The 27,718-nt window shown below is 42.6% G+C and overlaps 2 protein-coding genes, 1 long non-coding RNA gene and 1 other non-coding gene across 14 annotated transcripts in view; 2 read left to right on the top strand and 2 right to left on the bottom strand.

The window, feature by feature from the left end:
• Positions 1 to 2,048, bottom strand: part of LOC121307247 — a 3,523-nt gene extending 1,475 nt beyond the window's left edge. For all 3 annotated transcript variants that reach the window (XR_005948304.1, XR_005948302.1, XR_005948303.1), the window contains exon 1: positions 525 to 2,048. This is a non-coding gene — a long non-coding RNA (uncharacterized LOC121307247). The remainder of the gene's footprint in view (positions 1 to 524) is intronic.
• Positions 2,049 to 2,474: 426 nt separating this feature from the next.
• LOC121307244 (nectin-4-like) lies at positions 2,475 to 16,954 on the bottom strand. 4 transcript variants are annotated; one of them, XM_041239394.1, is made up of 11 exons: positions 16,490 to 16,954; positions 11,387 to 11,617; positions 10,418 to 10,585; positions 9,670 to 9,954; positions 9,305 to 9,422; positions 7,555 to 7,706; positions 6,798 to 6,957; positions 5,435 to 5,510; positions 5,275 to 5,337; positions 4,378 to 4,563; positions 2,475 to 3,792 (listed from the first exon to the last, which is right to left on the bottom strand). In XM_041239394.1, exons 1-11 carry the CDS (start codon positions 16,569 to 16,571, stop codon positions 3,430 to 3,432), a joined length of 1,884 nt encoding a protein of 627 aa, XP_041095328.1. In that variant the 5' UTR covers positions 16,572 to 16,954; the 3' UTR covers positions 2,475 to 3,429. The 4 variants fall into 4 exon arrangements, with proteins under 4 accessions (XP_041095328.1, XP_041095327.1, XP_041095329.1 ...); XM_041239393.1 differs by having other exon boundaries at positions 2,475 to 3,795; positions 16,490 to 16,952; XM_041239395.1 differs by lacking the exon at positions 16,490 to 16,954 and adding an exon at positions 12,323 to 12,465 and having other exon boundaries at positions 2,475 to 3,795.
• LOC121307245 (SLAM family member 8-like) lies at positions 6,962 to 26,460 on the top strand. 6 transcript variants are annotated; one of them, XR_005948301.1, is made up of 5 exons: positions 6,962 to 6,976; positions 21,912 to 22,007; positions 23,686 to 24,000; positions 24,474 to 24,710; positions 25,722 to 26,460. XR_005948301.1 is itself a non-coding variant. In XM_041239398.1 (4 exons), exons 1-4 carry the CDS (start codon positions 22,808 to 22,810, stop codon positions 25,793 to 25,795), a joined length of 600 nt encoding a protein of 199 aa, XP_041095332.1. In that variant the 5' UTR covers positions 22,051 to 22,807; the 3' UTR covers positions 25,796 to 26,460. The 6 variants fall into 6 exon arrangements, 2 of the variants coding, with proteins under 2 accessions (XP_041095332.1, XP_041095331.1); XR_005948298.1 differs by lacking the exon at positions 6,962 to 6,976 and adding an exon at positions 19,083 to 19,330; XR_005948300.1 differs by lacking the exon at positions 6,962 to 6,976 and adding an exon at positions 21,384 to 21,463.
• trnal-uaa lies at positions 21,083 to 21,158 on the top strand. The gene has a single exon. It is a non-coding gene; the product is annotated as a tRNA-Leu (tRNA).
• Positions 26,461 to 27,718: the final 1,258 nt, after the last annotated feature.

Genomic DNA, 27,718 nt, shown 5'->3' with positions numbered 1-27,718 from the left:
AAAGCATAGGGAAGCATTGTAAAGCACAGAGAGGTCTGGTAAAGCACAGGGAAGCATTGTAAAGCACAGAGAGGTCTGGTAAAGCCTAGGGAAGCATTGTAAAGCACAGAGAGGTCTGGTAAAGCCTAGGGAAGCATTGTAAAGCACATAGAGGTCTGGTAAAGCATAGGGAAGCATTGTAAAGCACATAGAGGTCTGCTAAAGCATAGGGAAGCATTGTAAAGCACAAAGAGGTGTGTTAAAGCATATGGAAGCTTTGTAAAGCACAGAGAGGTCTGGTAAAGCATAGGGAAGCATTGTAAAGCACAGAGAGGTCTGGTAAAGCACAGGGAAGCATTGTAAAGCACATGAGGTCTGGTAACACATTAAAAAACAAACCATGGTAAACTAATCCTTGCCGATAATTAGCTATTACTGTCTTGGTTTCTTGAACAGTTTTGTACTTCTGCTAACACTCTGAAATTAAGAAGGACCTTATCTATCTACCGACCATGCAGCAATTGAGATGCTGAATTAATGCTTACAGGACATGGTATCATGAAGCTCCGTCGAATGTTGGCAGGAAGGAGGCTGTTGTGTTTTCGGTCTTGATGTAGTAATTTAGCAGATATTTTATAATCCATATTCGACAGTGAGATCGGCCACCAAAATAGATTTCTATACCACTACGGCAAACAGTTTTGCATCCCCCTATAGAATTAACTAATTTTGCTTTATAAAGTGGAATGAAAATGCTGAATAATGTTCCCTTGTTAACATATTGAATTCCATACCCTCTCTATAGAATTAACAGCCATAGTTGTATATTTCAACCCTTTTATAATTTCCTATAATTAATCATTCATCTTTTTTCATACAATTGGTAACATTCTTTCAATAGTTTTTTAACTCATTATTGCCATCATGATTATTCTAAAGGTGAGTCTAAAACATTGACAAAAAATGAAATATTTTCCATTGCAGCTGCAATCCCCTTAATGGAACTACAGCAAGACTTGCTGCTCCTGTAATATCCACTGTGGGTTTGGATTCTCTATAGATATGTAGAAGCCGGCGATGGCCAAGGGAACGGCTTTGTGCGCCTGTGTTGCTTTTACTTTCGTCACTGCCTGAAATAGGAAGTTTGAGGTTAGCCTGTGAGATTGAGAGGCGAGGGGTGGAGGGTGTTAGGCAGGGAGAAGTTTGCAGCTGTCCTCCCACAATCGTGGAGACAGGAAACACAGATATCCGAGACAGACTTTAATAAAGAACAGAGACACAGGCACCCTCGTGCGTACCCAGAACCTGCCAAGGAGTCACCAAGCGTCTGAATAGAGCCTTGAAGTTACCAACACCTTGGGAAGGAAGGGAGGCCGTGCGCAAGTCTGAAATTCCCGTAACTCTGAAAATGAATAATGTTCAAAGCTGCCGGCATAATGGAACAATGTGTGGCAGACAGACTGGCGGGCAATCTAATGCTCTCAATACTTTCTGCTAAATCATGTTTATACCAAGTTTCAGGAGAATCACTTCTCCAAATATAGGGATCAAATGCAAGTGTGACAGACAGACATATGTGCGGACAGACAGACAGCCTCTTGTATCCCCAGAGAGAGAGACAGCAAGGAGTGAGGAGGGGGAGAGAGATGACAGAGCACAAGAAGTTGTGCAAGTGAATTGGCGTGACATACAGCTTCTTGCTCAAGTAAAAAACAGTTTCCACAGCAACAAGGAAGACCGAGAGCTACTTTTTTTTGACACCTCCCCACGCCCTTCTCCTCTCACTCGCCTCCCCCTTCCCTCTATCGCAGTCTGTTTGTCCTCCTCTGAATCAAAACCCACATCCGCTAATCTGCTTGAGAGAACCAGTTCTGCAGCTGCATGGGTAGGACTTCTAACCCCCCTCCAAGCCCTACTGTCGCTGCATATTCTTATACCAGATTAGTAATAGGATGACTTGAGATCTCGGTTCCTTCTGATTTTTCATGCCAGCCTCAATAAAGACGAGTCACTTATTAACATGTTGAGATCCTGCTTGTACCCTCTGCTTTCTCCTTTGAGAAACAAAGGCTTGGCCGATTTGAAAGCCAGTATATCTGGAATAGGTGAAACTCTACAATGAACACTGTAGTCCTTTTTACAATATGGTACAGAAACACACTGTCATATTTCATTACGTTTAATCTTAAGACAAGACTGACTTAATATGTAGCAATATTATACAGAGTGTATCAGTTTGTATACAAAAACGTTAAAACAAAAACAGACATTAGATTTACATATTATGAACAAACATACAAATTACTCCCAAGATTTGTTCCCTAAACAACATTAGTAGTTTAAAAAGTCATTTTTTTCACCTTGCCGCTTAAGCAGAACAGTAAAACGTTGCAACTGTGCATAATAACATTGTGAGAATATCACTGCGATTGCTCAACTGTGTTCATTTGAAGCCAGTTTAATTGACAAACAAACAAACAAACAAAAACAAACAAACAGGCAGCGGCAGCAACTTCGATGGGAGTCATTTGCTGCCGCTGAGAACGAGAAGCGTGTTTTAACAGAATACTCCAGATTGCAAATTTTGACCAAATGATTGGAATTAATTCTTTTAAAAAAAGATATTGCAAATTGGGAATTGATTTCAAAAAAGTTATTAGGAAATTTAAATCAGTATTGCAAAAACAGGAAATGACCTCAAACCCTGGTCTTACTTCCTTCCCCAAAACACAATCCTTGTTTCATTCCATTTTGGTAAAGTTGCTGCCGGGAAGTTTTTACGCAGGCGCAATTCCAGTTTAGACCAACAGGTGGCGATGTTTCGTTTCCGGTCTTGCGCGGTGAAGTTTAATGACTAATCCACTCTGGTGTAGAATTTGTTATAGTTGCCTGCAGTTCCCCCATTGGTCCCCCAGATGGCCCTGTTTTCTTCCAGTGTACACCATCTCAGCACAGATGAATGCTGTTTAGTACAGTCTTGTGGTGAATCAAAATCGCAATGATGTACATTGCTGCAGTCTGACCAGAATTTGTATACAGTTATAGCTGCCTACAATAGCACCTTTTGGCCTAACAGGTGGCGCGTTTCCCTTTCAGTTTACAGTGTGTGTGTGTGTGTGTATATATATATATATATATATATATATATATATATATATATATATATATATATTTTTTAAATCCAGAGGTCAGGTCAAACAGAATCCCATTGGTGTAGCCGCTGGCTGTAGTTTTACCTGGGTCTATAAAAAGACTGTGATGCATCCATCAGAGCAACAGATGGCGCTGTTTTTTGGTCCAATTTACATGGTAGAGTTTCAAGTTTCTTTTTAATTGGCTGCAATACACCTGTCAGCCACCAGATATCACTGTTTCCCAATTACACTACAGTTCAGTCTAGTTCAGTTCAAGTTCATTATAACTCCAATATTCCCTGCAGGTAAAATTCTGTCACACAAAATGCGCCTTGGGATGGATGAAAATCCCGTTGGAGGTCGGTTTCGGTCGGAGCGTCCCGTTGTCCATGTGGAAGTGCTGGGAAAGGGCTTCGGTAATGCACTCTCTCTCCATCTCTACCCCCTCTCCCTGTCCCCCTCTTTCCCCGTCCTCGCTCAGCTCATCGTAGGACTCCTCCCGCTCTTGAGATTCCTCCCCCTGGGATCCCAGAGAGGAGTCCCAGAGTCTCCTCTCGGTCAGGTGCCGGGCGCTGCCGTTTGTTCTCTCGCGGGGCAGGGGGCGGGGCAGGGAGCGGGGCAGGGAGCGGGTGAGGTGGGTTCTCAGAAGGGAGGGGTTCAGAGGGGGGCGAAGTCCAGGCTCCTAGGAAAATGAACATTTTACAATGCAAGCTTCATATTTAAAACACAGTTTGCTGATAATAATAACACTGCTATAATACAATATGAACTAGGAGGCAGCGAGTTCTATCTACAGTGACAGATTAATAATAATACAAAATAATAATCTTTATATAGCGCCTTTCACAGGCGGAGCACCAATCGTGTTTCGCGATCTCACACGCTTGATGCAGTAGTCGACGTCTCAGTGAGTGTTTGTTGCACCGAAGTGAGTGTTGCAGGAGGGGGTTTCTGTCTCGTGTTACCAGTGAACGATTCAATGGTTACAAACCAATTTTTCTAACTACTGGACCACACAAATTGATAATCCACCCCCACCTGTGTGAATAATAATAATAATAATAATAATAATAATAATAATAATAATAATAATAATAATAATAATAATACACACATTCCTTTCAAAAGAGTACATTGAGACAAATGCAGCAATAGAAGTGCAACAGAGTATACATGCAAGAACAATATGAAGAAGAAGGAGGAGGATTCATAAATAAATCAAATTAAAAAAGCCTCTGTTTAATAAACAGGCAGTGCCTCTCACCCGCAGCGACCTGGTGCTGCTCCTGACAAACGACTCGACTCTCAGCCTGGAGCTATGGGCTTCCTCGTCCTCCTCCGTCTCCTCCCTCTCATCGTCCCGGTGCAGGTGGGGGCGGCCCGGGAACCCCGACACCCCTCGCACCGTCGACAGGGTGGAGCGGCTGTCCCGACTACGAGCGGAATTATCCTGAAGCGAAAACAGTTAACCCTAAACTGTTGGCCATAGCGCTACTCCTAAATATATGGGTGTAGGATTGATCCATGGTCTTCCTGGCATTATAAACCAGTTTTTTTTTTTTCTGACCAGCTGAACTAGGTGGCAAAAGCGAGCAGAAAATACATTCAACAAAGTTGTTATTAATTAACGGCTTAGCAAAAGCTTTTATCCAAAGAGACCAGGGGGGTGAACTCTGCATCATCAAAAACTGCTGCTGCTGCTGCAGAGTCTCTTCCAATAGGACCTCGTTTGTTTGGCGTCTCGTCCGAAGGACGGAGCACAAGGAGGTTCAGTGACTAGCTCAGGGTCTCACACACACACACAGTGAGTCAGGGGCTGCTGCTGAGTCTCTTCCAATAGGACCTCGTTTGTTTGGCATCTCGTCCGAAGGACGGAGCACAAGGAGGTTCAGTGACTTGCTCAGGGTCTCTCACACACATACACAGCGAGTCAGTGGCTGAGCTGAGCTGGTAGCAAGCTCCTTTGTTTAACCACTGAATCACTAAGCCTCCTTAAAAATACTGGTCAGAGCACAGCTAAACTGCAATTTTCCCTCACGGCAATTCATTGCTCACGCTCTCTCAAACAGAAGAGAGTTACAGTTACTGTAATAAAATCGACTGCACATGGTCATTGCCTGGGTTAGACTGGGGCTTGATTTCTGGTGGACAGGTTCCTTACCACTAGAGAGATGGAGCTTTGTCTCACGATGGCTTCTTCTCGTAGCGGGATGCTTTCGTCCGTCTGCAAAGGACCGAAAAAAACAGACGTGTTTCAGTTAGGATTAGAAGAGGCAGGATTAACTCAGTTATTAAATTGAGATCTACAGTGGTTTCGGTACCTGAGACCGGGGGTCGGTGTTGATAGAGTTCAGTCTTCTGAAAGAGGTTTGTCTGGATAAGGAAGAGAGCTCCTCACTATGAAGGAAGACAAAGAAAATGAGAGGAAAACTCACAAGAGCTCTCCATCCAATACAAGAGCTAGCCATTCCAATACAAGAGCTCTCCATTCAATACAATAGCTAGTCACTCCAATACAAGAGCTAGTCACTCCAATACAAGAGCTCTCCATCCAATACAAGAGCTAGCCATTCCAATACAAGAGCTCTCCATTCAATACAAGAGCTAGCCATTCCAATACAAGAGCTCTCCATCCAATACAAGAGCTCTCCATTCAATACAAGAGCTAGTCACTCCAATACAACAGCTAGTCACTCCAATACAAGAGCTCTCCATTCAATACAAGAGCTAGTCACTCCAATACAAGAGCTAGTCACTCCAATACAAGAGCTCTCCATCCAATACAAGAGCTAGTCACTCCAATACAAGAGCTCTCCATCCAATACAAGAGCTAGCCATTCCAATACAAGAGCTCTCCATCCAATACAAGAGCTAGCCATTCCAATACAAGAGCTCTCCATTCAATACAAGAGCTAGCCATTCAATACAAGAGCTCTCCATCCAATACAAGAGCTAGTCACTCCAATACAAGAGCTAGTCACTCCAATACAAGAGCTCTCCATCCAATACAAGAGCTAGTCACTCCAATACAAGAGCTCTCCATCCAATACAAGAGCTCTCCATCCAATACAAGAGCTCTCCATTCAATAAAAGAGCTAGCCATTACAATACAAGAGCTCTCCATTCAATACAAGAGCTAGTCACTCCAGTACAAGAGCTATCCATCCAATACAAGAGCTCTCCATCCAATACAAGAGCTCTCCATTCAATACAAGAGCTAGTCACTCCAATACAACAGCTAGTCACTCCAATACAAGAGCTCTCCATTCAATACAAGAGCTAGTCACTCCAATACAAGAGCTAGTCACTCCAATACAAGAGCTCTCCATTCAATACAAGAGCTCTCCATCCAATACAAGAGCTAGTCACTCCAATACAAGAGCTCTCCATTCAATACAAGAGCTAGTCACTCCAATACAAGAGCTAGTCACTCCAATACAAGAGCTCTTCATCCAATACAAGAGCTAGCCGTTCCAATACAAGAGCTCTCCATTCAATACAAGAGCTAGTCACTCCAATACAAGAGCTCTCCATCCAATACAAGAGCTCTCCATTCAATACAAGAGCTAGTCACTCCAATACAAGAGCTAGTCACTCCAATACAAGAGCTCTCCATTCAATACAAGAGCTAGTCACTCCAATACAAGAGCTATCCATTCAATACAAGAGCTCTCAATGACTCACGTTTTCATGTTCAGTGCCCTCTCCAGCTCCTTGTTCCTTCGCTTGTGATGTCGATTGAGCAACAGCACAGCGATCACCAGGGTAACCAGCAACACCGCGACAACCACTCCCACGGCGATCATCACCACGGAGCTGGAATCGGCTTTCCTTATTTCCGTCTCTGAGAAAAGAACAGAGCGGTAGGGTTACAGCATTTTCAAAAAGAGGGTACAGCATGTTCAAAACCAGGGTATGGCATGTTCAAAACCAGGGGTACAGCATGTTCAAAACCAGGGCACAGCATGTTCAAAACCAGGGTACAGCATGTTCAAAACCAAGGTACAGCATGTTCAAAACCAGGGGTACAGCATGTTCAAAACCAGGGTACAGCATGTTCAAAACCAAGGTACAGCATGTTCAAAACCAGGGGTACAGCATGTTCAAAACCAGGGTACAGCATGTTCAAAACCAGGGGTACAGCATGTTCAAAACCATGGTAAACTATGCTGAATGCATTATACAGCAACGTGGAAAGTAGAAGAGGCATGTGAGATGTGCAATATCAAATTTGCCTTTTAAAAAAATACCAATACAGAACAGGGTGTGTAATGACGTGGTTTGAACACAAGGTGGCAGACTTGACCAGGCACCAAGGAATTGACACACACAGAGAGAGAGAGAGACACAGAGAGCGAGAGAGAGGGAGTGACAGAGGATAATTCACATATATATCGCATTTATATCAAAGAAATTTGAATCACGCTGCACTTCAAATCACCTGACACTCGGATCTCCAGCTTCGCCTCCCCGAAGCCAGCTCTGTTTGACGAGCGGCAGATATAGACACCCGAGTCAGAGAGCTCCAGTGGGCGAGGGAACGAGAGAGAGCCGTTAACCACACTCACTCCATCCGGGAGAGCCGAGTCCCTCCTGAGAGAGAGAGAGAGAGAGAGAGAGAGAGAGATGAGAGATGAGAGAGAGAGAGAGAGAGAGAGAGAGAGAGAGAGAGAGAGAGAGAGAGAGAGAGAGAGATCCCTCCACTGTAGCGTTGTCCAGAGCCATTGGCAGATTATCAGGACGGAGCTCTCTATACAAACCGGGCTCTCCCAATCAGGCGAGGGTCGCCGGTGTCGATCGGGCTGATTCACCGCCCCGAGTGAAGCGAGTGGAGAGGCAGCCGCTTGGGTTTGTTCTCTGCAGACTATTCAGAAAAGCGGCGATCCATCGTCACAGAGCCGAGCAGCCGTTTCTCCACTCGCAGATCAGCGACCCTGGTCTGTGGAGCGATCGGTTCGTTTATCCCGTGTAACAAAAATAGGAATGCGATCAGCCCCCAGGAATGTTCCCGTTTAAGCTCTTAATTAGTCACACAGGGAATTACCGTGTGAAACGGAAACAGAGATGAGGTTTGCATTAATAACATGTGATTTCATCGTTTTCAAAAAGGGCGAGATCACGCTGATTCATTCGCATTTCCACCTTCGCAACAGAAACGGAGACTTATTTTACTTAAATGGCAGTTAGCTTAGAAAAAGCTTACCTTTAAAACAGTTTCCCTCAGTAAAAATACAACAAAGTGTAATACAGCACAGTGAAACCCTGGTAAAACACAGAGAGGTCTGGTAAAGCATAGGGAAGCATTGTAAAGCACAGAGAGGTCTGGTAAAGCACAGGGAAGCATTGTAAAGCACAGAGAGGTCTGGTAAAGCATAGGGAAGCATTGTAAAGCACAGAGAGGTCTGGTAAAGCATAGGGAAGCATTGTAAAGCACAGAGAGGTCTGGTAAAGCATAGGGAAGCATTGTAAAGCACAGAGAGGTCTGGTAAAGCATAGGGAAGCATTGTAAAACACAGAGAGGTCTGGTAAAGCATAGGGAAGCATTGTAAAGCACAGAGAGGTCTGGTAAAGCATAGGGAAGCATTGTAAAGCACAGAGAGGTCTGGTAAAGCACAGGGAAGCATTGTAAAGCACAGAGAGGTCTGGTAAAGCACAGGGAAGCATTGTAAAGCACAGAGAGGTCTGGTAAAGCATAGGGAAGCATTGTAAAGCACAGAGAGGTCTGGTAAAGCACAGGGAAGCATTGTAAAGCACAGAGATGTATGACACCAGACCTCTCTGTGTTTTACAATGCTTCCCTGTGCTTTACCAGACCTCTCTGTGCTTTACAATGCTTCCCTGTACTTTTATTTCTCCACCTCTGGTCTCTTTTGCTTCCTCTTTCCATCTTTCCCTCCCTCCCTCCTCCTCCTCCCCTGCCTGTTTCTCGACTCTGGGCGACAGTTCTCGGAGTCTCTAGATCTCCAGATACAAGCGCGGACTTGTCTCTTATCGCCTCGTCTCTTTGATGGGTTTTCCCTATTTTTTTTTTCCCAAGCTGTTAGAAGCGAGGGAGTGGCACCATGCATCTGTAAAAACAACCATCAATCCCGCATAAGAGTAACCACTACCCCCCTTACTAAATAAGACAGAGAGACACACACCGACACAGAGAGACATATTCCGAAGCTGCAAACGTGGACGATATTTACCTTGTCCACGTGAAGTGGTTTGGTTCTGGGTTCCCTTTCCCCACGCATTTCAAAGCCCCGCTTTCCATCCCGACGAACCAATCATTTCCGTAGCCTGTCAGCGACACGTCCGGAGGATCTGAGACAGAGAAAGTCTTTAGCTAGAGCTGACTCAGCAAGCTACACTTGTTTGAGAAAACGCCTCGCTTCATTTTTTTTTTTTTTAAAGTGCAAAAAACGAGTGTCCTTTTAAACCTGTAGAAAAAGAAATTGATTTTCAAACAGCGCGGATGAAAACGAATTGGACCCGACGGGCCTGACAAGGGCTGAATGAATGAATTGAAGGCGTGCGTCAGGCGCACACACACACACACACGTTTACTCACAGTGCACCACGACGGTGTAGGGGATCCTCCTCGGTTCGCTGAGACTCTGGTGAGTGATCAAGCAGTCCAGCTTCTCTCCGTTCATCCCTCGACTGGGCCTCACCCAGAACTTGTTTGTCACTTTGCCCCCGGCCGCTTGATTAAGCTGGATTGACCCTTCCAGGCCCGTCTCCCAGGCAACCGTGGGGGGCACGACCCCCCAGGCAGTGCAGACTGCCGCCACGGCAAGTGCGGAACCTTCCACGAGAGGTGGGGAGGCGGGATCGAGGCTGGAGACCGGAAGGCCTGGAAGAAGGAGTGTATCATCAAACTGGGCCAGCAGTTAAAGAAAAGGGGTCTGGATACCAGGAGGTTCAAATCACCCGGCTCACACTGACTCGCTGTGTGTGTGTGTGAGAGACCCTGAGCGAGTCACTGACCCTCCTTGTGCTCCGTCCTTCGGATGAGACGCCAAACAAACGAGGTCCTATTGGAAGAGACTCTGCAGCAGCCCCTGACTCACTGTGTGTGTGTGAGAGACCCTGAGCGAGTCACTGAACCTCCTTGTGCTCCGTCCTTCGGACGAGGACGAGGTCCTATTGGAAGAGACTCTGCAGCAACTCACTGTGTGTGTGTGAGACCCTGAGCGAGTCACTGAAACCTCCTTGTGCTCCGTCCTTCGGAACGCCAAACAAACGAGGTCCTATTGGAAGAGACTCTGCAGCAGCCACGGACTGAGTCTATATGGGGGGGATTGTGAAATACTCACTCAGCAGACTCAGCTTGATGGTGGTCTCGAAGTTTCCCGATGGGAAAGTGATCACCTGACACACGTAGTCCCCCTGATCTTCCAGAGTCAAGCCTCTGATCAGCAGGGCGGAGTTGGCTATAGGCTGCGCCTTCTCGAAGGAGACCCTGTCTTTGTAAGGGTCGAAAACTGGAAGAGAAGAGCTTTATTGAAGCACTCGGGGCTTTAACTTGGGGGGGGGGGGGGGGGGGGGGGGGGGGCACGTTGAAAAGTCACACTGTCTGACTGCTTCAGCAGAACTGTAATCACTGATACCCAAGTGTAACTGTGATTGCAGTGGGAAGCAATGGCACTGGAATTGCAATTTTAGCAAATAATTGTGCTTGTAATTGGAGACTGACTCGCTGTGTGTGTGTGTGAGAGACCCTGAGCGAGTCACTGAACCTCCTTGTGCTCCGTCCTTCGGATGAGATGCCAAACAAACGAGGTCCTATTGGAAGAGACTCTGCAGCAGCCCCTGACTCACTGTGTGTGTGTGAGAGACCCTGAGCAAGTCACTGAACCTCCTTGTGCTCCGTCCTTCGGACGAGACGCCAAACAAACGGGGTCCTATTGGAAGAGACTCTGCAGCAGCCCCTGACTCACTGTGTGTGTGAGAGACCCTGAGCGAGTCACTGAACCTCCTTGTGCTCCGTCCTTCGGATGAGATGCCAAACAAACGAGGTCCTATTGGAAGAGACTCTGCAGCAGCCCCTGACTCACTGTGTGTGTGTGAGAGACCCTGAGCGAGTCACTGAACCTCCTTGTGCTCCGTCTTTCGGACGAGACGCCAAACAAACGGGGTCCTATTGGAAGAGACTCTGCAGCAGCAGCAGTTCTTGATGATGCAGAGTTCACCCCCCAGTCAGTTTGGATAAAAGCATCTGCTAAATGAGCTATATAATAATAATATAATAATAATAATAATAATAATAGACACCGTTCTCATACCGTGTTGTCCCATCGTTGTGTGAAAGAGGATGATCTGCTCTCGATTCACAGCGCCCTCGTTTTCTGGGGGTACTTTGAACCAGGCCACCTGTTGCACCACCTCCTTCGTGCCGTTTGTCTGCGTTTCTGACTTGGGTTCGAATCGACAGGGCAGACGAGCTACCCCTTCTTCCAGAGCACTGAGGGAGAACACAGGGGTGGGGGGCTCCAAGAAACCGCAGAGAGAAGGGGCTGGGGGGGAGGGGGAGGGAGAGGGAGAAAAGTAAGTATTTAAGCGAAGAATTTCAGATACTTAAAAGTACTATGAAACCTGATGAATAATGATACCTTTTAACTTATTAAATGTGTGCACGCTACGATGTCAAAAAGTTCCACTATACTTAATTGGTGTTTTGAGTTTTTGAACTTAATATTAATAATATTAGACTTCTGAGGGGAGCTCTGAACCCCAGGACTGGGTGCAGCAGCAGGGCTAGTGTGAGTTTCTAACCCTGCTCAAACTCCTGCCTCCTGATCATTGCAATATTAATAATAATAATACTAGACTTCATTGAGGGGAGCTCTGAACCCCAGGACTGGGTGCAGCAGCAGCAGGGCTAGTGTGAGTTTCTAACCCTGCTCAAACTCCTGCCTCCTGATCATTGCAATATTAATAATAATAATACTAGACTTCATTGAGGGGAGCTCTGAACCCCAGGACTGGGTGCAGCAGCAGCAGCAGGGCTAGTGTGAGTTTCTAACCCTGCTCAAACTCCTGGCTCCTGATCATTGCAATATTAATAATAATAATACTAGACTTCATTGAGGGGAGCTCTGAACCCCAGGACTGGGTGCAGCAGCAGCAGCAGCAGGGCGAGTGTGAGTTTCTAACCCTGTAAAGGACTCTCAGCTGTAAAACAGCCAGTGCACAGAAAGTTAATCCTGTTTCACTCCTACGGGTATTGAGAGACAAGAAGGGAGGGAGTTTTCTCTCAGGTAGCATGACACGCAGGTGATGAACAAGCGCTGCAATGCCGTCACACTTGTTTTCCAAGCTCTCCTCATGCAAGCCTTTCCAGGCCAGTGCCAAAGACTGGAACAAAAACTACAAAAAAAAAAAAAAAAAACCACCGTCCTGCCCCTACACACAGGGTTAGAAACACAGACGCCAAGTGTAACCATGCAAACACCCAGGGGCTTAATATCCAACCAGATGCAATATCTACACACCCCTTAGAAACGTGTCCCATAGCAAAAACACAGCAAAGTGTAATACAGCACAGAGAGGTGTGCTAAAGCATTGTGAAGCACAAAGAGGTCTGCTAAAGCATAGGAAAGCATTGTAAAGCACAGAGAGGTCTGGTAAAGCACAGGGAAGCATTGTGAAGCACAAAGAGGTCTGGTAAAGCATAGGGAAGCATTGTAAAGCACAGAGAGGTCTGGTAAAGCATAGGGAAGCATTGTAAAGCACAGAGAGGTCTGGTAAAGCATAGGGAAGCATTATAAAGCACAGAGGGCTGTGGTAAAGCATATTACAAAAGGGGTGTAAACTAACCCTTTTAAAAGTGTCCCCACAGTAAAAGCACATCTTTCCACTTTTTAAGTCATCAAAAGACGCTTTCTTTTGGAATGTGGCTCTATTTGCATTCACACACTAGCGCGCGGTGTGAAATGACTCTGGCAGTAATTAAATGTGGACTCCGAACTACCCCGGGAGGTAAGTTTAAACACTACAGGATGAAAGTCAGCGCTTTTGTAAAGAAAGCACACACACACACACACACACACACACACACCACACACACACACACACACACCTCTGTCTCAAAACAGCGTGTCATGATTCATCGAAACTCAATGAGTTTCACCGCCCATCGTTATCAGCTTATTGATGACTGCGATTGGCTAACGGCTGGTCACGTGGTGTTCAGTGCTGGGCAACGTATGTTGTCTTTACAGAAATAAACAAAACAAACAAACAAACAAAAACTGGGGTCAACACAACACAGCTGTGGCCAAAATGTTTGCATCACCTAGAATTGTGTGTGATGCAAACTCTTTTCACCAGAGAGACCCTGAGCAAGTCACCGAACCTCCTTGTGCTCCGTCCTTCGGACGAGACGCCAAACAAACGAGGTCCTATTGGAAGAGACTCTGCAGCAGCAGCATCAGTTGTTGATGATGCAGAGTCCCCCCCCCCCCCCCCCCCCCCCCCTCCCCCGTCCTCTGGAAGTCGCTCAGATCTGCCTAGCTGTCTCATTGACAATGCAAACTGTTAAGGTTTGGCCGTTTCACTGACCTTTCAAAGCGTCTCAGTCTAGAAGTCTTTCTCAGCGTCTTCAGTGTAAATTCGACGGCAAAAGTTTCCACTTAATTTTTTTAAGCCATGGGAAAGACTTTGGGCCCCCGATAGCTGTGCGTGCTAGAACACGTCATCAAACTGCAATAAATCCTAAAACTACACTGAGAAGGGGGGGGAGAGGGGTGGGTCATTTACATATTCAGAAACGTGTATGGTATAATAACGCTTCCTTTGTTTCTGCTTCAATACCTATGTTTAAAATCGTGGAGTACCTTGAAATATCTATTTTTAGACCGTGAACTGTGAACAGTTTGTTTTAACCTTTAAAAAAATATCACACAGCGCTACCTGTGAGTAAATACTAAGACAGCTGTATAAATCTCCCTAAACTCAGGAAATAGCTCTAATAGCTTTGGTCTCCGTGGGTGTCCTGTTTCAACTAAACAAGGGCAATTTGATTTGAGAAAACAATTATTAAAGCCGCGCCGCGTACCGTTCCGCACTCGAGTCGTGTTTTAACGAAGAAAACCTCTTGAAAAGACACGGATTAAGGCAGGTAATCCGGCGAAGCGTTGTGTCATTCGCTTTGGTGCCAGGAAGAAAGTAGAATTTTTTTTTTTCTTCTCATGTCGGAACGATAAAGCCAACCACCAGCCCCACGCCGCTTCCCTTCCCTTAGTTTACCCTGTGTTTTTAATGCTTTACCAGAGCCCCCTGTGCTTTACAATGCTTCCTTGTGCTTTACCAGACCTCTCTGTGCTTTACAATGCTTCCTTGTGCTTTACCAGACCTCTCTGTGCTTTACAATGCTTCCCTGTGCTTTACCAGACCTCTCTGTGCTTTACAATGCTTCCCTGTGCTTTACCAGACCTCTCTGTGCTTTACAATGCTTCCCTATGCTTTACCAGACCTCTCCGTGCTTTACAATGCTTCCCTATGCTTTACCAGACCTCTCTGTGCTTTACAATGCTTCCTTATGCTTTACCAGACCTCTCTGTGCTTTATAATGCTTCCCTATGCTTTACCGCACCTATCTGTCCTTTACAATGCTTCCTTGTGCTTTACCAGACCTCCCTGTGCTTTATTACACTTTGATATGCTTGTACTGTGGTAAACATTTATTACAAGGGGTGGCCTTCCATGTCAGCTAATGGTTTACAATGCGTCCTTCACAGAAAGCCACATTCCCGACTATTCTGGCTTCAACGCTGGTGATTAATTAACAGAAACGCAACGCACGAAAGAGACGAACCTGGAACTCCATGGGTCAAAGCGCGCTCCCGTTCTAGCATCGAAAAAAAAACATGTGTCCTCTAGTGACGTCTTAAACCCTACAAAATGCCCATTTCTGTACCCCTAAATGCATAGCCGCCACCTCTATATTGTTATCATTCAGACCCAGCCTCGAAAGCCAGGACTCTTCAGCGGGACGGGTGGGGGACACGGAATCTAATCACAGAAATAAAGGAGCCTTTTCTCCACAGTCTCAGTCAGTCGCTTTGGATCAAAGCGTCTGCACGATGACTCAATTAATAACAGGAGTTGGAGCTTATAATTATATCGACCCAATTCTACCAGCATTTTACTGTGCCCTACTTCGGACCCTTATCTCTCGAGGCTGAAGTCAAAGAGCAGTCTGACTGCCCTTCGGTTTGCACACCGATTTAGTTAATCGCTGGGTAAAGCCGCTCTGAAAAAGAACGCGGACCAAGAAATAGAATATAGTGACGCGATGTATACAGCATATATATATATATATATATATATATATATATATATATATATATATATATATATATATATATATATACACACAAAATATATAATACACTACATGTAAGGATTACTATAGAGCATATATTCTTAGTATTTCGTTTCCCTTGCTTGCTTTTATTTCAAGTCAAAGTTTTATTTTCAGTGGCACGACAGAGGACAGCAAACCCGCACAGCCACACCTATGCACTTTAACGCGACTGTTGTTATTGACTTGCAAATTAACTTGAATTTTTTTTAATAACGTTACTTGAAATGCAAAAGTTATCAGAATTGTTCTTTTTTCACCTTTCGTGTTGCCATTATATAGATGGACATGCAGATAGATAGACAGACATGTATGTACGTATGTATATATTTATCTATGTATGGATAGATAGATAGATAGATATAGAGAGATAGATAGATCGATGTACGTATATAGATAGATAGATAGATAGATAGAGACAGATATAGATAGATAGATACTTTCTTTTACCTTTTCACATTATGTAAAGCTCAAGACTCAATTTGAGAGTTTATTTCTCTATGTTACACAGCAAAAAAAATAGTTTAACTCAATTTTATTTATCGCTTCTTGCAGCAGCCAGCATTATAAACGTGCCAATGAACTTTCGGGTCACAGCCAGATAGATAGACAGACAGACAGATAGAGACAGGTAGATAGATAGATAGATATGAGATAGATAGATATGAGATCGATAGATAAATGAGATAGACATGAGAAAGATAGATAGATAGATGTAGATATAGATCGATAGATATGAGATCGATAGATATGAGATCGATAGATAGATATGAGATAGATATGAGAAAGATAGATAGATAGATAGATAGAAGATCGATATGAGATAGATAGATAGATGTAGATATAGATAGAGAGATGTGAGATCGATAGGTATGATAAAGATAGATAGATAGATATATAGATAGATAGATAGATGACACAGAGAGACAGATCGATAGATAGATCTCATGGTTATTATATAACCCCCCCCCCCCCCCCCAAAAGCAAAACCTCAAAATGTAATCGATATATTTCAGCTTACCAGGCGATACAATTAACACGATGCAGATAAGAAACCCCGGCGGGCACCGACAGAAACCGATTCCGTGTATTTCAAAATCCATCCCCCACCCCCGGTATCTCCGGTCCGTGGGCACCGTTTCCAAACGTGTCCGCTTCTTTATTGGGGTCTATTTTTTAACAGTGTCTGAACGCGAAAGTCGCTCCCCAGCCCGTGTCGGTTCCTTCAGTTTACAATTCCAAAAACAAACCAAACTCGAAAAGCAGGTTGAGCGATCGCAAACTGACTCCCCGCAAAGAAAAAAGCAAACAAAAGGGAAAAAAACCCACTAAATGAATAAATATATAAATAATTTTTAAAAAGCTAACACTACCCGAAGTTAGTTTTACATGGAGTGGTTTTTAAAGGACGCACAATGACGCCATATTTACTGTGATTCAAACTCCGAGTCTAATGCACCTGCTGCGTGAATCAATCTCTCTCTCTCTCTCTCTCTCTCTCTCTCTCTCTCTCTCTCTCTCTCTCTCTCTCTCTCTCTCTCTCTCTCTCTGTCCCTCCCTCCCCCGGGGTCGATTTCGCTAGCCAGAAGTTGTTTTGCAAGGCAGTGCAACTCACAAAAAAGAAAAGATTTACATAACTTTGCAGCGATGTTTTGTAAACTTCAGCAACAGCGGTGGCTCCCTGCCTGCTGTGACGCGCAGTGGCCTGGAAACCAAGTCCCAAGCAATACAAAAACTGTATATATTGATTAGTGATTTTAAACCGTCACTTCATCGTCTTTATTAAGATATTAAATGCAAATTATATCTTCTTTTGCGTCTGTTACGTGTTTTTTTTCATTGTTAGATCTGGTGGAAAACATATTGTTTGTTCTATATATATATAATATATATATGATATATATATATATATATATATATATATATAGTTGGATAGATAGATAGATCTATCACTCTCTCTCTCTATCTATTTATATATAGACAAATATCTATCTATCTATCAGCGCTTCTCAAACCCTGGTTCTGGGGACCTCCCCCGCTGTGGCTGCTCAATTACTGAACCAGACCCTTCACTGAACTGATCGTGTGCTTAATTAGACCTCGTTACTTGTTTTCAGCTCTTAAAACAGTTTGCAGTTCAAGTTACTTATCAAATGTTATGGCTAACTTGAAATAGGAAAACTGTTCAAGAGCTGAAAACAAGTTAAAAAAAGGTCTAATTAAGCACACGATCAGTTCAATGAAAGGTCTGATTCAGTAATTGAGGGCTCGGTTGGGGTGAGAATCAGTAGCCGCAGCAGGGGGAGGGGAGGGGGGTCCCCAGGACTCAAACAAACCCGCCGGTCTGGGTCCTCCATCGAGTCACGAACACACAAACAAACCAACACAAAACGTGTTTTCATCTCACAAATAATGAACGACCCCTTTATTTTTTGACACCAAGGTCTGTACAGATAACAGAGAGAGGAGAGGAGAGGGATGTTAGCATAGAACCTTGTCCTAATAACGGATCACATAGCAAGCTTGTTGTTGGGTAATGCGGTCCCCATTGTCGGAGCGCTTTTGAAAGCATAGCAAAGTGAAATGCATTGTAAAGCACGGAGAGGTCTGGTAAAGCATAGGGAAGCATTGTAAAGCACAGAGAGGTTTGGTAAAGCACAGGGAAGCATTGTAAAGCACAGAGAGGTCTGGTAAAGCACAGGGAAGCATTGTAAAGCACAGAGAGGTCTGGTAAAGCACAGGGAAGCATTGTAAAGCATAGAGAGGTCTGGTAAAGCACAGGGAAGCATTGTAAAGCACAGAGAGGTCTGGTAAAGCATAGGGAAGCATTGTAAAGCATAGAGAGGTCTGGTAAAGCATAGAGAAGCATTGTAAAGCACAGAGAGGCGTGGTAAAGCATGTTTAATAAGTCTAAACCAACACTTCTAAAAATCGCTCCAGGTAAATATTTGCTTAAGTGCTTTCAAGTATGTTAAAAATATTTGCCACAGACGCGCCAGTGACTCAAGTTGTGTAACACTAGATGGCAAGGCTTTGTTTTTGTGTTTTGTTTGTTTCGTTAACCCTTTCCACAAGCAAAACCCCGCCGAAGGAATTCGGCCCGTGGTGCTGCAGCGCCCGGGGTGTGAACTGATCGCAACTGCATAAGAAAAACAGACGAAAGTCGTTCTGTAACCCGAGTCCTTCTGGCTTGGATCGCAAATTATTTTGGAACGGCGCCTTTAAAAAAAAAATGCTATTACGCCTACGCGCCCTTCCCAGCGAACTGACTTTGAAAAAAAGAAAACGACACCACGCCTCTATTAGAGTTGTTATCCATGTCTCAACACATGCGCTAATGTCTCAGCCGGGCGCAAGAGAGAAACGGATCCGGCAATTACTGTTGTGTGTATGGCTCCTAACATCATAACATTGTTGACAGACAAGTCCTGTCCGTTGCACGTCCCGTACCTCGTTTTCTTAGTTAATACTGTTTGTGAAGCTGGACTTTCTTGACTAGAACACGCAGGTTTATTACACGGTGATGCCACGTGAAATAATGTGCACAAGGGGTTAATTTGTGACGTATCGCCACGGATGCCTGCACTGTTTGTCCGACAGGCGAGAAATAGTCATGAAGCAAATGGATAGACATACACACAACCGATTTTAAAAAACGCCAGTTAATATGCATGAAACACACTAGATTTAGCGTCAGTGTTTTTAGCTGCGATACACGACACAACACTGCTGGAAAAGGACGACAAAGACAGTGAAAATCTCTTTTGGGCGTCGCTCCTCCGACCTTTGCTCGGCTGCGAAACTCGACGTTGTCAGGAAGCTGGTGGGAATTCAAGTCTGCTTACATTCCCCGAAACAAAAGGTATCGTTAAGCTGTCTGGCCGCAAACTCCCTCCTCCCCCTCGAATCGACAGCTCAGGACAACCTGTCACCGCACGCAGAGCACCGTGGGAGGCGCGCAGAACCGGAGGAAGGTGTCCCGGGATTTCAATGTGCCTTCCCCGGGCCGGGACACCTAATCCTCTGCGCTCCTGCGCAATTACAGCGTCGGACAAAACTTTTTTCACACCTGAATAGAATAGAATAGAATGGACTGATTCTGATTGAAACCTGTCGAATAATGTTAGCTTAACCCGGGGGCGGCCTGCCCTAGTCCTGGAGAGTTACGATCCAGCAGGGTTTACAGGTATTCCTTGATCATCAATTTCTGAAAGCCTGGGGCAATTTAATGTGGGCCAGTTACGCGATCGTGCGTTGTATTTAAGCAATCATTTGCTCAATTAAGTCATTTAGAGATAACTTGGAAGCGAAACCCTTAAAGCCCCCACAGCTCTCTCTGGACCACAGCCGACCGCTCCTGGTTTAATTGAGGGGTGGGGGGCAATAGAAATTAACTGGTTCAGCAGGTTTAAGGACAGAAACATATATGTATTTTTTTCTTGTCCTGTTCTTTTGCCGCGCATTTAATTGGCCAGTTGGCGCTGTACTGGCAATCGCCTTTGCCTTTAAGAAGTATTTTAAATCGGCAGATACAAAATAAAACATAACTTTAAAAAAAAAAAAAGTTCTAAAAGTTCGTCAGATATATCCTCAGAACTTTTGTTCTCCCTATTTTATTTCAAATGTAAAAATGACTGTTACTTATTTAGAAGACAGGGAAAGGCTGCCATCTAGTGGCTGTCGACCAGAACTGCAGGTAAAAAAACAAAACAAACAAAAAAAATGTTATTTATTTGGAAGACAGGGAAAGGCTGCCATCTAGTGGCTGTCGACCAGAACTGCAGGTAAAAAAACAAAACAAACAAAAAAAATATTATTTATTTGGAAGACAGGGAAAGGCTGCCATCTAGTGGATGTCGACCAGAACTGCAGGTAAAAAAAAAACAAAAAAAAAAAACAACCGGGTTCTAGAACGGCAAAAAACAGCTGCAAGACGTTGATACAATTAATTAATTTAATGAAACGACGTGCTTCAGACGGACAGACAGACAGCCGTACAGTTGACACTGTTGTTTGCGAGTGTCCTGGTTTTCAATTCTCGTCCCGTTCCCACTGACCTTTCTTGAAACCGGAAGTGAGGAAGTTAGTGGTCATCGCTGCCAGGTTAGGGTTGTCCTGGAGAAGGAAGAAGATAGGAGAGAGGGGGGGGGACCAGTAAACTCTATTTCATCACACATGTATTTACAAATAAATATCTTTACATGGGTCGGCTTTATTGAAATGTTTTTCTATCTTTAAATCTGTAAGGGGAGGAGAGAGAGAGAGAAGAGAGAGGAGTGATGAGGGAGAGAGGGAGGTAAGATCATATAATCAAAGACACTACAAAATGACATCCAAAAAAAAAAAAAAAAGTCTGTAAATTGAATATTTTAACGTAACATCATCCTGCAGGTTTAATTCGACTTTATGAAGCAAAAATAGCAAATTCTACACAGATAGACCGTGACATGCAAAACTTTTGACCGTAGTTGTAATGTAATGCGCATTCTCAATCTGCACCGCCAGAGGGCAGCGTACTGCCATCTGCAAGCAATGTTTCCCGGGCAACAATTGATTATATCTATATTTTATATTCTTATTTTATTTTATATTTATATTCACACTTGTGAACAGAACCAGGATGGCCGAGTGGTTAAGGCGTTGGACTTAAGATCCAATGGACGTATGGGGTTCGAGCCCCACTTCTGGTAGTGATATGTGATATACTATAGTGTCCACATTGCTTCAGTGTTTTTGATTGGTGAATATGAAATCAAACCACTATAACGTAACCACCAGAGCTCTGAAACACCACTGCCGTGGACACGCACACACCCCCCCCCCCCCCCCCACCGTACCTGCCATCAGACAGAGGAGCAGAACAATTAAAACAAGGTCCCTCATACTTGACGTGTATTTTGCTGGAGAATTACTTGCTGTGAACCAATTTCCTGTCTCTTAGTGTATATTTTCATGAACAGGATACAGCTTCTTCCTGTGGTAGATCAGAGGGAAGGTAAATTACAATCAATGGCTCTTAACAAAACAGAAAACTGTTTGATCTCTGCATAATGTGTAATCTTAAATGATGTTAAACTGTAAATCATTTTGCATGGGATAACCTGAGTCCTAACCCTAACTCTAAACCAAACCTTATCCCCTAACTCTAACCCTAACCCTAACCCTAAGCGAATCCCCTATCCCTAACGATGAACCTAATGCTATCCCAAACACTAACTCTAACCCTAACCCTAACCCTAATGCTATCCTTAACTCTAAACCCTATCCCCATCGTAACTACGATGCAAACACACCATCAATAGAGACACTCAATGGAAAGTTTTACCAGTTAAAGGATCACAGTCCACACAGTTCCTGTGTTTAATGTAAATGGTAGAATGAATGGACTGATCCACTTTGCTCATAATCTGATTGAGCTGTTTGCTTGTTTCTCATTGCTGCAGGTCAGTAACTGAGCTGAGAATCATCCTGAAGCTCTCTGAAAATGAATCAACGCTCCCTACACTTCCAAAAAATCATTAAGAGGCACTTCCTGGAAGGTGTTGCTATTAATTCCATTTTGAGAGTATGGGACACTCCAGCTCTGGTTAAAATAATGACCTTTTGACTCCCCCATTATTCTCAAGTCTAACTATACAGACCCATTCCGCTTCTGTCGTTTCATGACTGTCAAAGTTCGCTAAAATTGAAACCCTCTGTTCTAACATTAAGTGCAATCTGCTGTCCCAGAGCACTGTGCAAATGTATTAGAACACCCTATTGCTTCTCTAGTTTACTAATTAGCGATCGTTTAAGCGATGACTTTGTAACAGGCCATGCACATGCAATTAATTTCAAACCGTAAGAGAAAAGGAACACAGAGTCGCACGCTGCAAAATGCAGGAGTCTTTTTTTGAGTTAGTCTGTGGACAGGGTAAATACAATTCCTGCACTGAAAAGTTCACCTCCCACCAGCAGGGGGCGCTGGCGACTATGGGGGTTAACATTCCTTATGAAATAGCGTTTGTGTTAATCTTTGGAAACACTCAACTAAGACAAACATAACCCTTTAAATCAACCGTTTCTCTTCCAGTCCATTGCACTGCAGGGCTTTGTTCCAACCAGACCCTTGATTCTCTAGTTGACCTCCAACAGGGTCAGGGTGTGGTTGGAACAAAGTCCTGCAGTGGAACGCATTGGAAGAGCCAAGTCAACTTGCAACTCACCTCCGGTCTGAGGAGGCTATGACAAGTTTGGTGACATGGAACGGGAAGTGATACTTTACCACAGCGACTCTGCAGGTCTCGTCTTTGCCTTTCTCTGCTGATACTTTGTTTGAAAGTTGGATTTAAATCCAAAAATGCCACGGATCATTTCTTGCTGGACGGTACTGGTGACTATTGTCATTTCTGGTAAGTTTCGTCTAAATTTCGTAACCGCGAAACATAACAACTTAAAACAACGCTTTACGTCAAACAGGAACTGAGGGGCCTTGACATAAAATGGAGGCTATTAACCAAAAGAAGGAAATGTTTGAATTGGTTGTAGCTGTGTGAAGGGAGTAAGAAGAGATCTGGTTTAAAGCAGTTAAAAAGATGATACTCTTTTGTGAAAATCCTTTGTAATTAGTAGCATTCCCCTCCTTTGAAAGCAGACCAGCCTTTATTGTGTTAGTAAAGCAGAACAATAACAGGAAAGAAAGATAATTTTTTTATTTATCTGTTTATTTCACTGTATAAGCGTTGTTTCTGTGACCCACAGTGGCCTCACAACACGAGGTAGTAAAATGACTGAGTAGTTTAATGCAATGCGTGTCTAAATTGCTGGTGAATAGGTCCAGAACGTTTAAGCTGTGAAATGCAGTTATGTAACACACTGTCACGCGTTACACTGTTCGTACTTTTTTTTTTCCATATCTGAACCTGCTTGAAGAACCACAGAAAGAGGAAGTTTGGACAAATGGCTGCAGTGGGCATTTGGATGTCATTTTGAACACAAAAACTTTATTTATAACTTTGCAGAGAAGGTCCTATTTCAAAATTGCTCAATATGTCTTGATTACTGTGTGTTTTGATACAAGTCACTTATTGCAAATACTAAGTGTGGACATCTGCTTGCACGATAGATGCAAGTACACAGTTGTGTCAGAAAAGGGTTAGTTAGAAGGGTTCGAGTTACAGAAAGAGAATCTGTGTTTGATTTGATTTTATTTATATATTGTTTTATTTATTCACTTAGGTCTTCCCTGTCAGGCCGTCAAATCAGTTAAGGGTATTTTGAACGGCGTAGTCCTCTTACCCCCTTGTGTGCATACAGGGTTACCAAAAAGAATCACCTGGTCCATCTTCAACAATGACACCCTCATTGCTACATTAATATCTGGATCAACTAATGTAGCTTTGAGGCCAAAGTTCAAAGATAGGCTTCATCTGAACCGCACGCATGGATCACTTCTGTTAACAAAACTGCAGATGGAAGATGCCATGAGCTACACAGTGAATATAATTAGCAGCACAGAACAGTGCAATGAGGCAGTGAATCTACAAATTACTGGTAAGTGGCTATTTCAAAGAGATGTGGTTTAATATATTAATGTTTAATATCTTTCGGAATAAATGGGCGTACATTGTGAAATATACATTGCAATATTCAAAAGCAACCACTAAAAATATATTGAAACTTATTTTGAAAAGAAAACTATGTTTTAAAATATGTTCAGACACAATAACATACAAAAACATGCAGAATACATATTCTGTTATGTTCCATTATATTTTAAATAACACTTTTAAACATACTGTATTTTTACAGTGTATGTTGACTCATGTAAGTAAAAACACAGCTATGGCGAAATGTTTTGCATTACCCTATAGAATTAATACATTCTTCAGGGATTTGCTTTTTCCTCTTATCTTTTGAAAGGGTGCCTAAAATGTAGATTTCAGGATTTTAACACATTTTTTGATATTTATTTTGTAGCCCTTCTCTCATAAAAAGTAATCCCGCGTTTCTTTGTATATTCACAGCACCTGTTGAAATTGAAAAGACCGAGCCGAGCGGAGTGTGCCCGTTCACTTTGAAATGCTTCGTTTCAAACTACTCAAATTTGAGTTACATTTGGAAGTTTAACATTTACAAAGAAAGAGGACCCATTCTGAGTGTCAGAGACATTCCTTTCAACACAGAAGAGTCCTACACCTGTGTGGCTTTCAACAACGAAACCAGTTCATCAGCTACTGTGACAGAGCACTGTGACAATGCAGGTATTATTATTATTATTATTATTATTATTATTATTATTATTATTATTATTATTATTATTATTTATTTCTTAGCAGATGCCCTTATCCACAGCAACTTACAGTTATCATAAAATATCACAATAGAAGTATCACTTTACAAATGATCACATGACAGATAGGGGCAGCTATAAAGTCCAGTCAGTAGCAGATAAGATCAAATTCAAACAAAGAGCAGTTAAGCTGATAGGAAAAGTATTTGGTTTTAAGGGTGAATTCCATTAAGAGCACTTAGTAATTACAACAAATGGATAAGAACGATTTCAAATAACAGCAATTACAAAAAAAAAGTGAAATGCAATTACAGTATTACTTTCCATAAGTCTTTAGAACGGTGAAAATAATCTCCAGTTACAATAGCCGGTTAGTGGAACATAAATGACGTCATTATTAACTACATGAATAACAGCAATGTAAAATAATTTACATTTGCAAATTTACAAAATACAAAAATGACCTCCTACAGCTCTGGCCACAAGTTTAGCATCGCCAAGAATTTTAGGATCGAGACACCATTAAAAAAAAAACAAAAAAACAACAACAACCACTTTATGAATATAATTTAGATCTTTTTATTAAACATTGTGTAATCAAACATATACTACAAACTAATATTGCATGAAAGTCTACCAGAAGCCATAACAGTAGTACAGTAGTATTTCATGTTAAATTTAGGAAATGTCACATTTTTCAGTTGTTATCAGTTTTTTTGTTGACTATCTGGAAAACTACAAAGCGCTGGGTGTGTGTTTCAATATGATAACAAGGGAACATTATTCAGCAGCTTTCACTGGACTCTATGAAGCTGAGGGAGTTCATTCTATATAGAGGGGGTGCAATTCAATATGAGAACAAGGGAACATTATTCAGCAGCTTTCACTGGACTCTATGAAGTAGAATTACTTGGTTAATATAAAACATCGATAGAAAGAGCGAATACAAATATTTAATTATTTTTCCTTTTCTTTCTTTCAGGAAATGTGAATGGAAATAGTCGTCTTTATTACATCTCCATCTTTGGACTTTTATTATACTTTGGGAGTTTCTAGAATGCTTCTGGAAATCTGGAATGCTTGTACAAATCTGCAGTGCTCCTGAAATACTAAAACTATTCTGTTAATGTAAATTGTGTTTTGTGTTTGTTTTTTTGCTTTTTTTATTACCACTAAAACAAATTGATGGTTTGACATTTTTTTACTTATTTTTGTAGATATCAAGGTGTTTGTAAATGTCAATTAATTTACATTGATTCATTGCTTACTGTCTGATTCCAGTTTAGAAGACAAAGTAAAAAACAAATCTTCCATTTCAATCCTGCAGCACACACTTTGCATTTCATTACCTTTATGGAAATAAAATATATTTTCAAAAAATATATATATATATATTCCACTTCATATTACAAAGCATTGCATTACATTTGCCATGCATTTCGATATATTTTACAATATATTCCCCATATTAAAGTTATTGGATAATCTAGGTGATGCAAAGGTGATTCAGATATTTTATTCAATTAATGTAATCAAAAGAAACCACACAATGATATTACATCAAAGTCTATATCTGAAGCCATAACAGCAAATATTTCATGCTATATTTCTGATTGTCACATTTCCAGTTTTTCTGTTCAGTAGATGGGAAAGCTACAAAGCGTTGGTGTGTGATTCAATATGTTAACAAGGGAACATTATTCAGCAGCTTTCACTGGACTCTATGAAGCTGAGGGAGTTCATTCTATATAGAGGGGGTGCAATTCAATATGGGGTGCAATTCAGCAGCTTTCACTGGACTCTATGAAGCTGAGGGAGTTCATTCTACTGGACTTCAAATATGAAGCTGATGGAGTTCATTCTATATAGAGGGGGTGCAATTCAATATGTTAACAAGGGAACATTATTCAGCAGCTTTCACTGGACTCTATGAAGCTGAGGGAGTTCATTCTATATAGAGGGGGTGCAATTCAATATGTTAACAAGGGAACATTATTCAGCAGCTTTCACTGGACTCTATGAAGCTGAGGGAGTTCATTCTATATAGAGGGGGTGCAATTCAATATGATAACAAGGGAACATTATTCAGCAGCTTTCACTGGACTCTATGAAGCTGAGGGAGTTCATTCTATATAGAGGGGGTGCAATTCAATATGATAACAAGGGAACATTATTCAGCAGCTTTCACTGGACTCTATGAAGCTGAGGGAGTTCATTCTATATAGAGGGGGTGCAATTCAATATGTTAACAAGGGAACATTATTCAGCAGCTTTCACTGGACTCTATGAAGCTGAGGGAGTTCATTCTATATAGAGGGGGTGCAATTCAATATGTTAACAAGGGAACATTATTCAGCAGCTTTCACTGGACTCTATGAAGCTGAGGGAGTTCATTCTATATAGAGGGGGTGCAATTCAATATGTTAACAAGGGAACATTATTCAGCAGCTTTCACTGGACTCTATGAAGCTGAGGGAGTTCATTCTATATAGAGGGGGTGCAATTCAATATATTATCACAAGACTGAACCCAGCTCACACACATATAAATGCACTGCATGTAACAAATACATAGTAATATTAGAAATCTCTTCACATTTCACTACCTGACATGAACACGTAAAAGTGCAAACTTGGATCACCCAACTATTCATGCCGTTAGTGGTTTGATGACTCGGCTTGGGCGAGACAGTGGTATATTTACGTGACGTACATTGTTTATGTTTCAAAATGGTTTTACCAGAAGTGTATGAAAGTGAAAGAAATAACTTTCTTTATTTTGTTCTTTTTTTTCTGTTCAGGGGAGTAAGACGGGTGTGCTCATCCTGGCGTCTCCCGAACTTCACTCGCAGAGTATATAGGATCCATCTATCCTATCCATCCATCCAAGTAGATCTAGATCATCATAGGTTGGTAGGTTAGGTATTAGTATTATTATATCACATCTAATCTTATCCATCCAGTATCCAGGAGTCAGCCA

The sequence above is a fragment of the Polyodon spathula genome, chromosome 54 (assembly GCF_017654505.1).
Source record: "Polyodon spathula isolate WHYD16114869_AA chromosome 54, ASM1765450v1, whole genome shotgun sequence".
In the NCBI taxonomy this organism is placed as follows: domain Eukaryota; kingdom Metazoa; phylum Chordata; class Actinopteri; order Acipenseriformes; family Polyodontidae; genus Polyodon; species Polyodon spathula.
The sequence above is the reverse complement of the archived record's forward strand: the minus strand, read 5'-3'. Positions and strand labels throughout refer to the sequence as shown.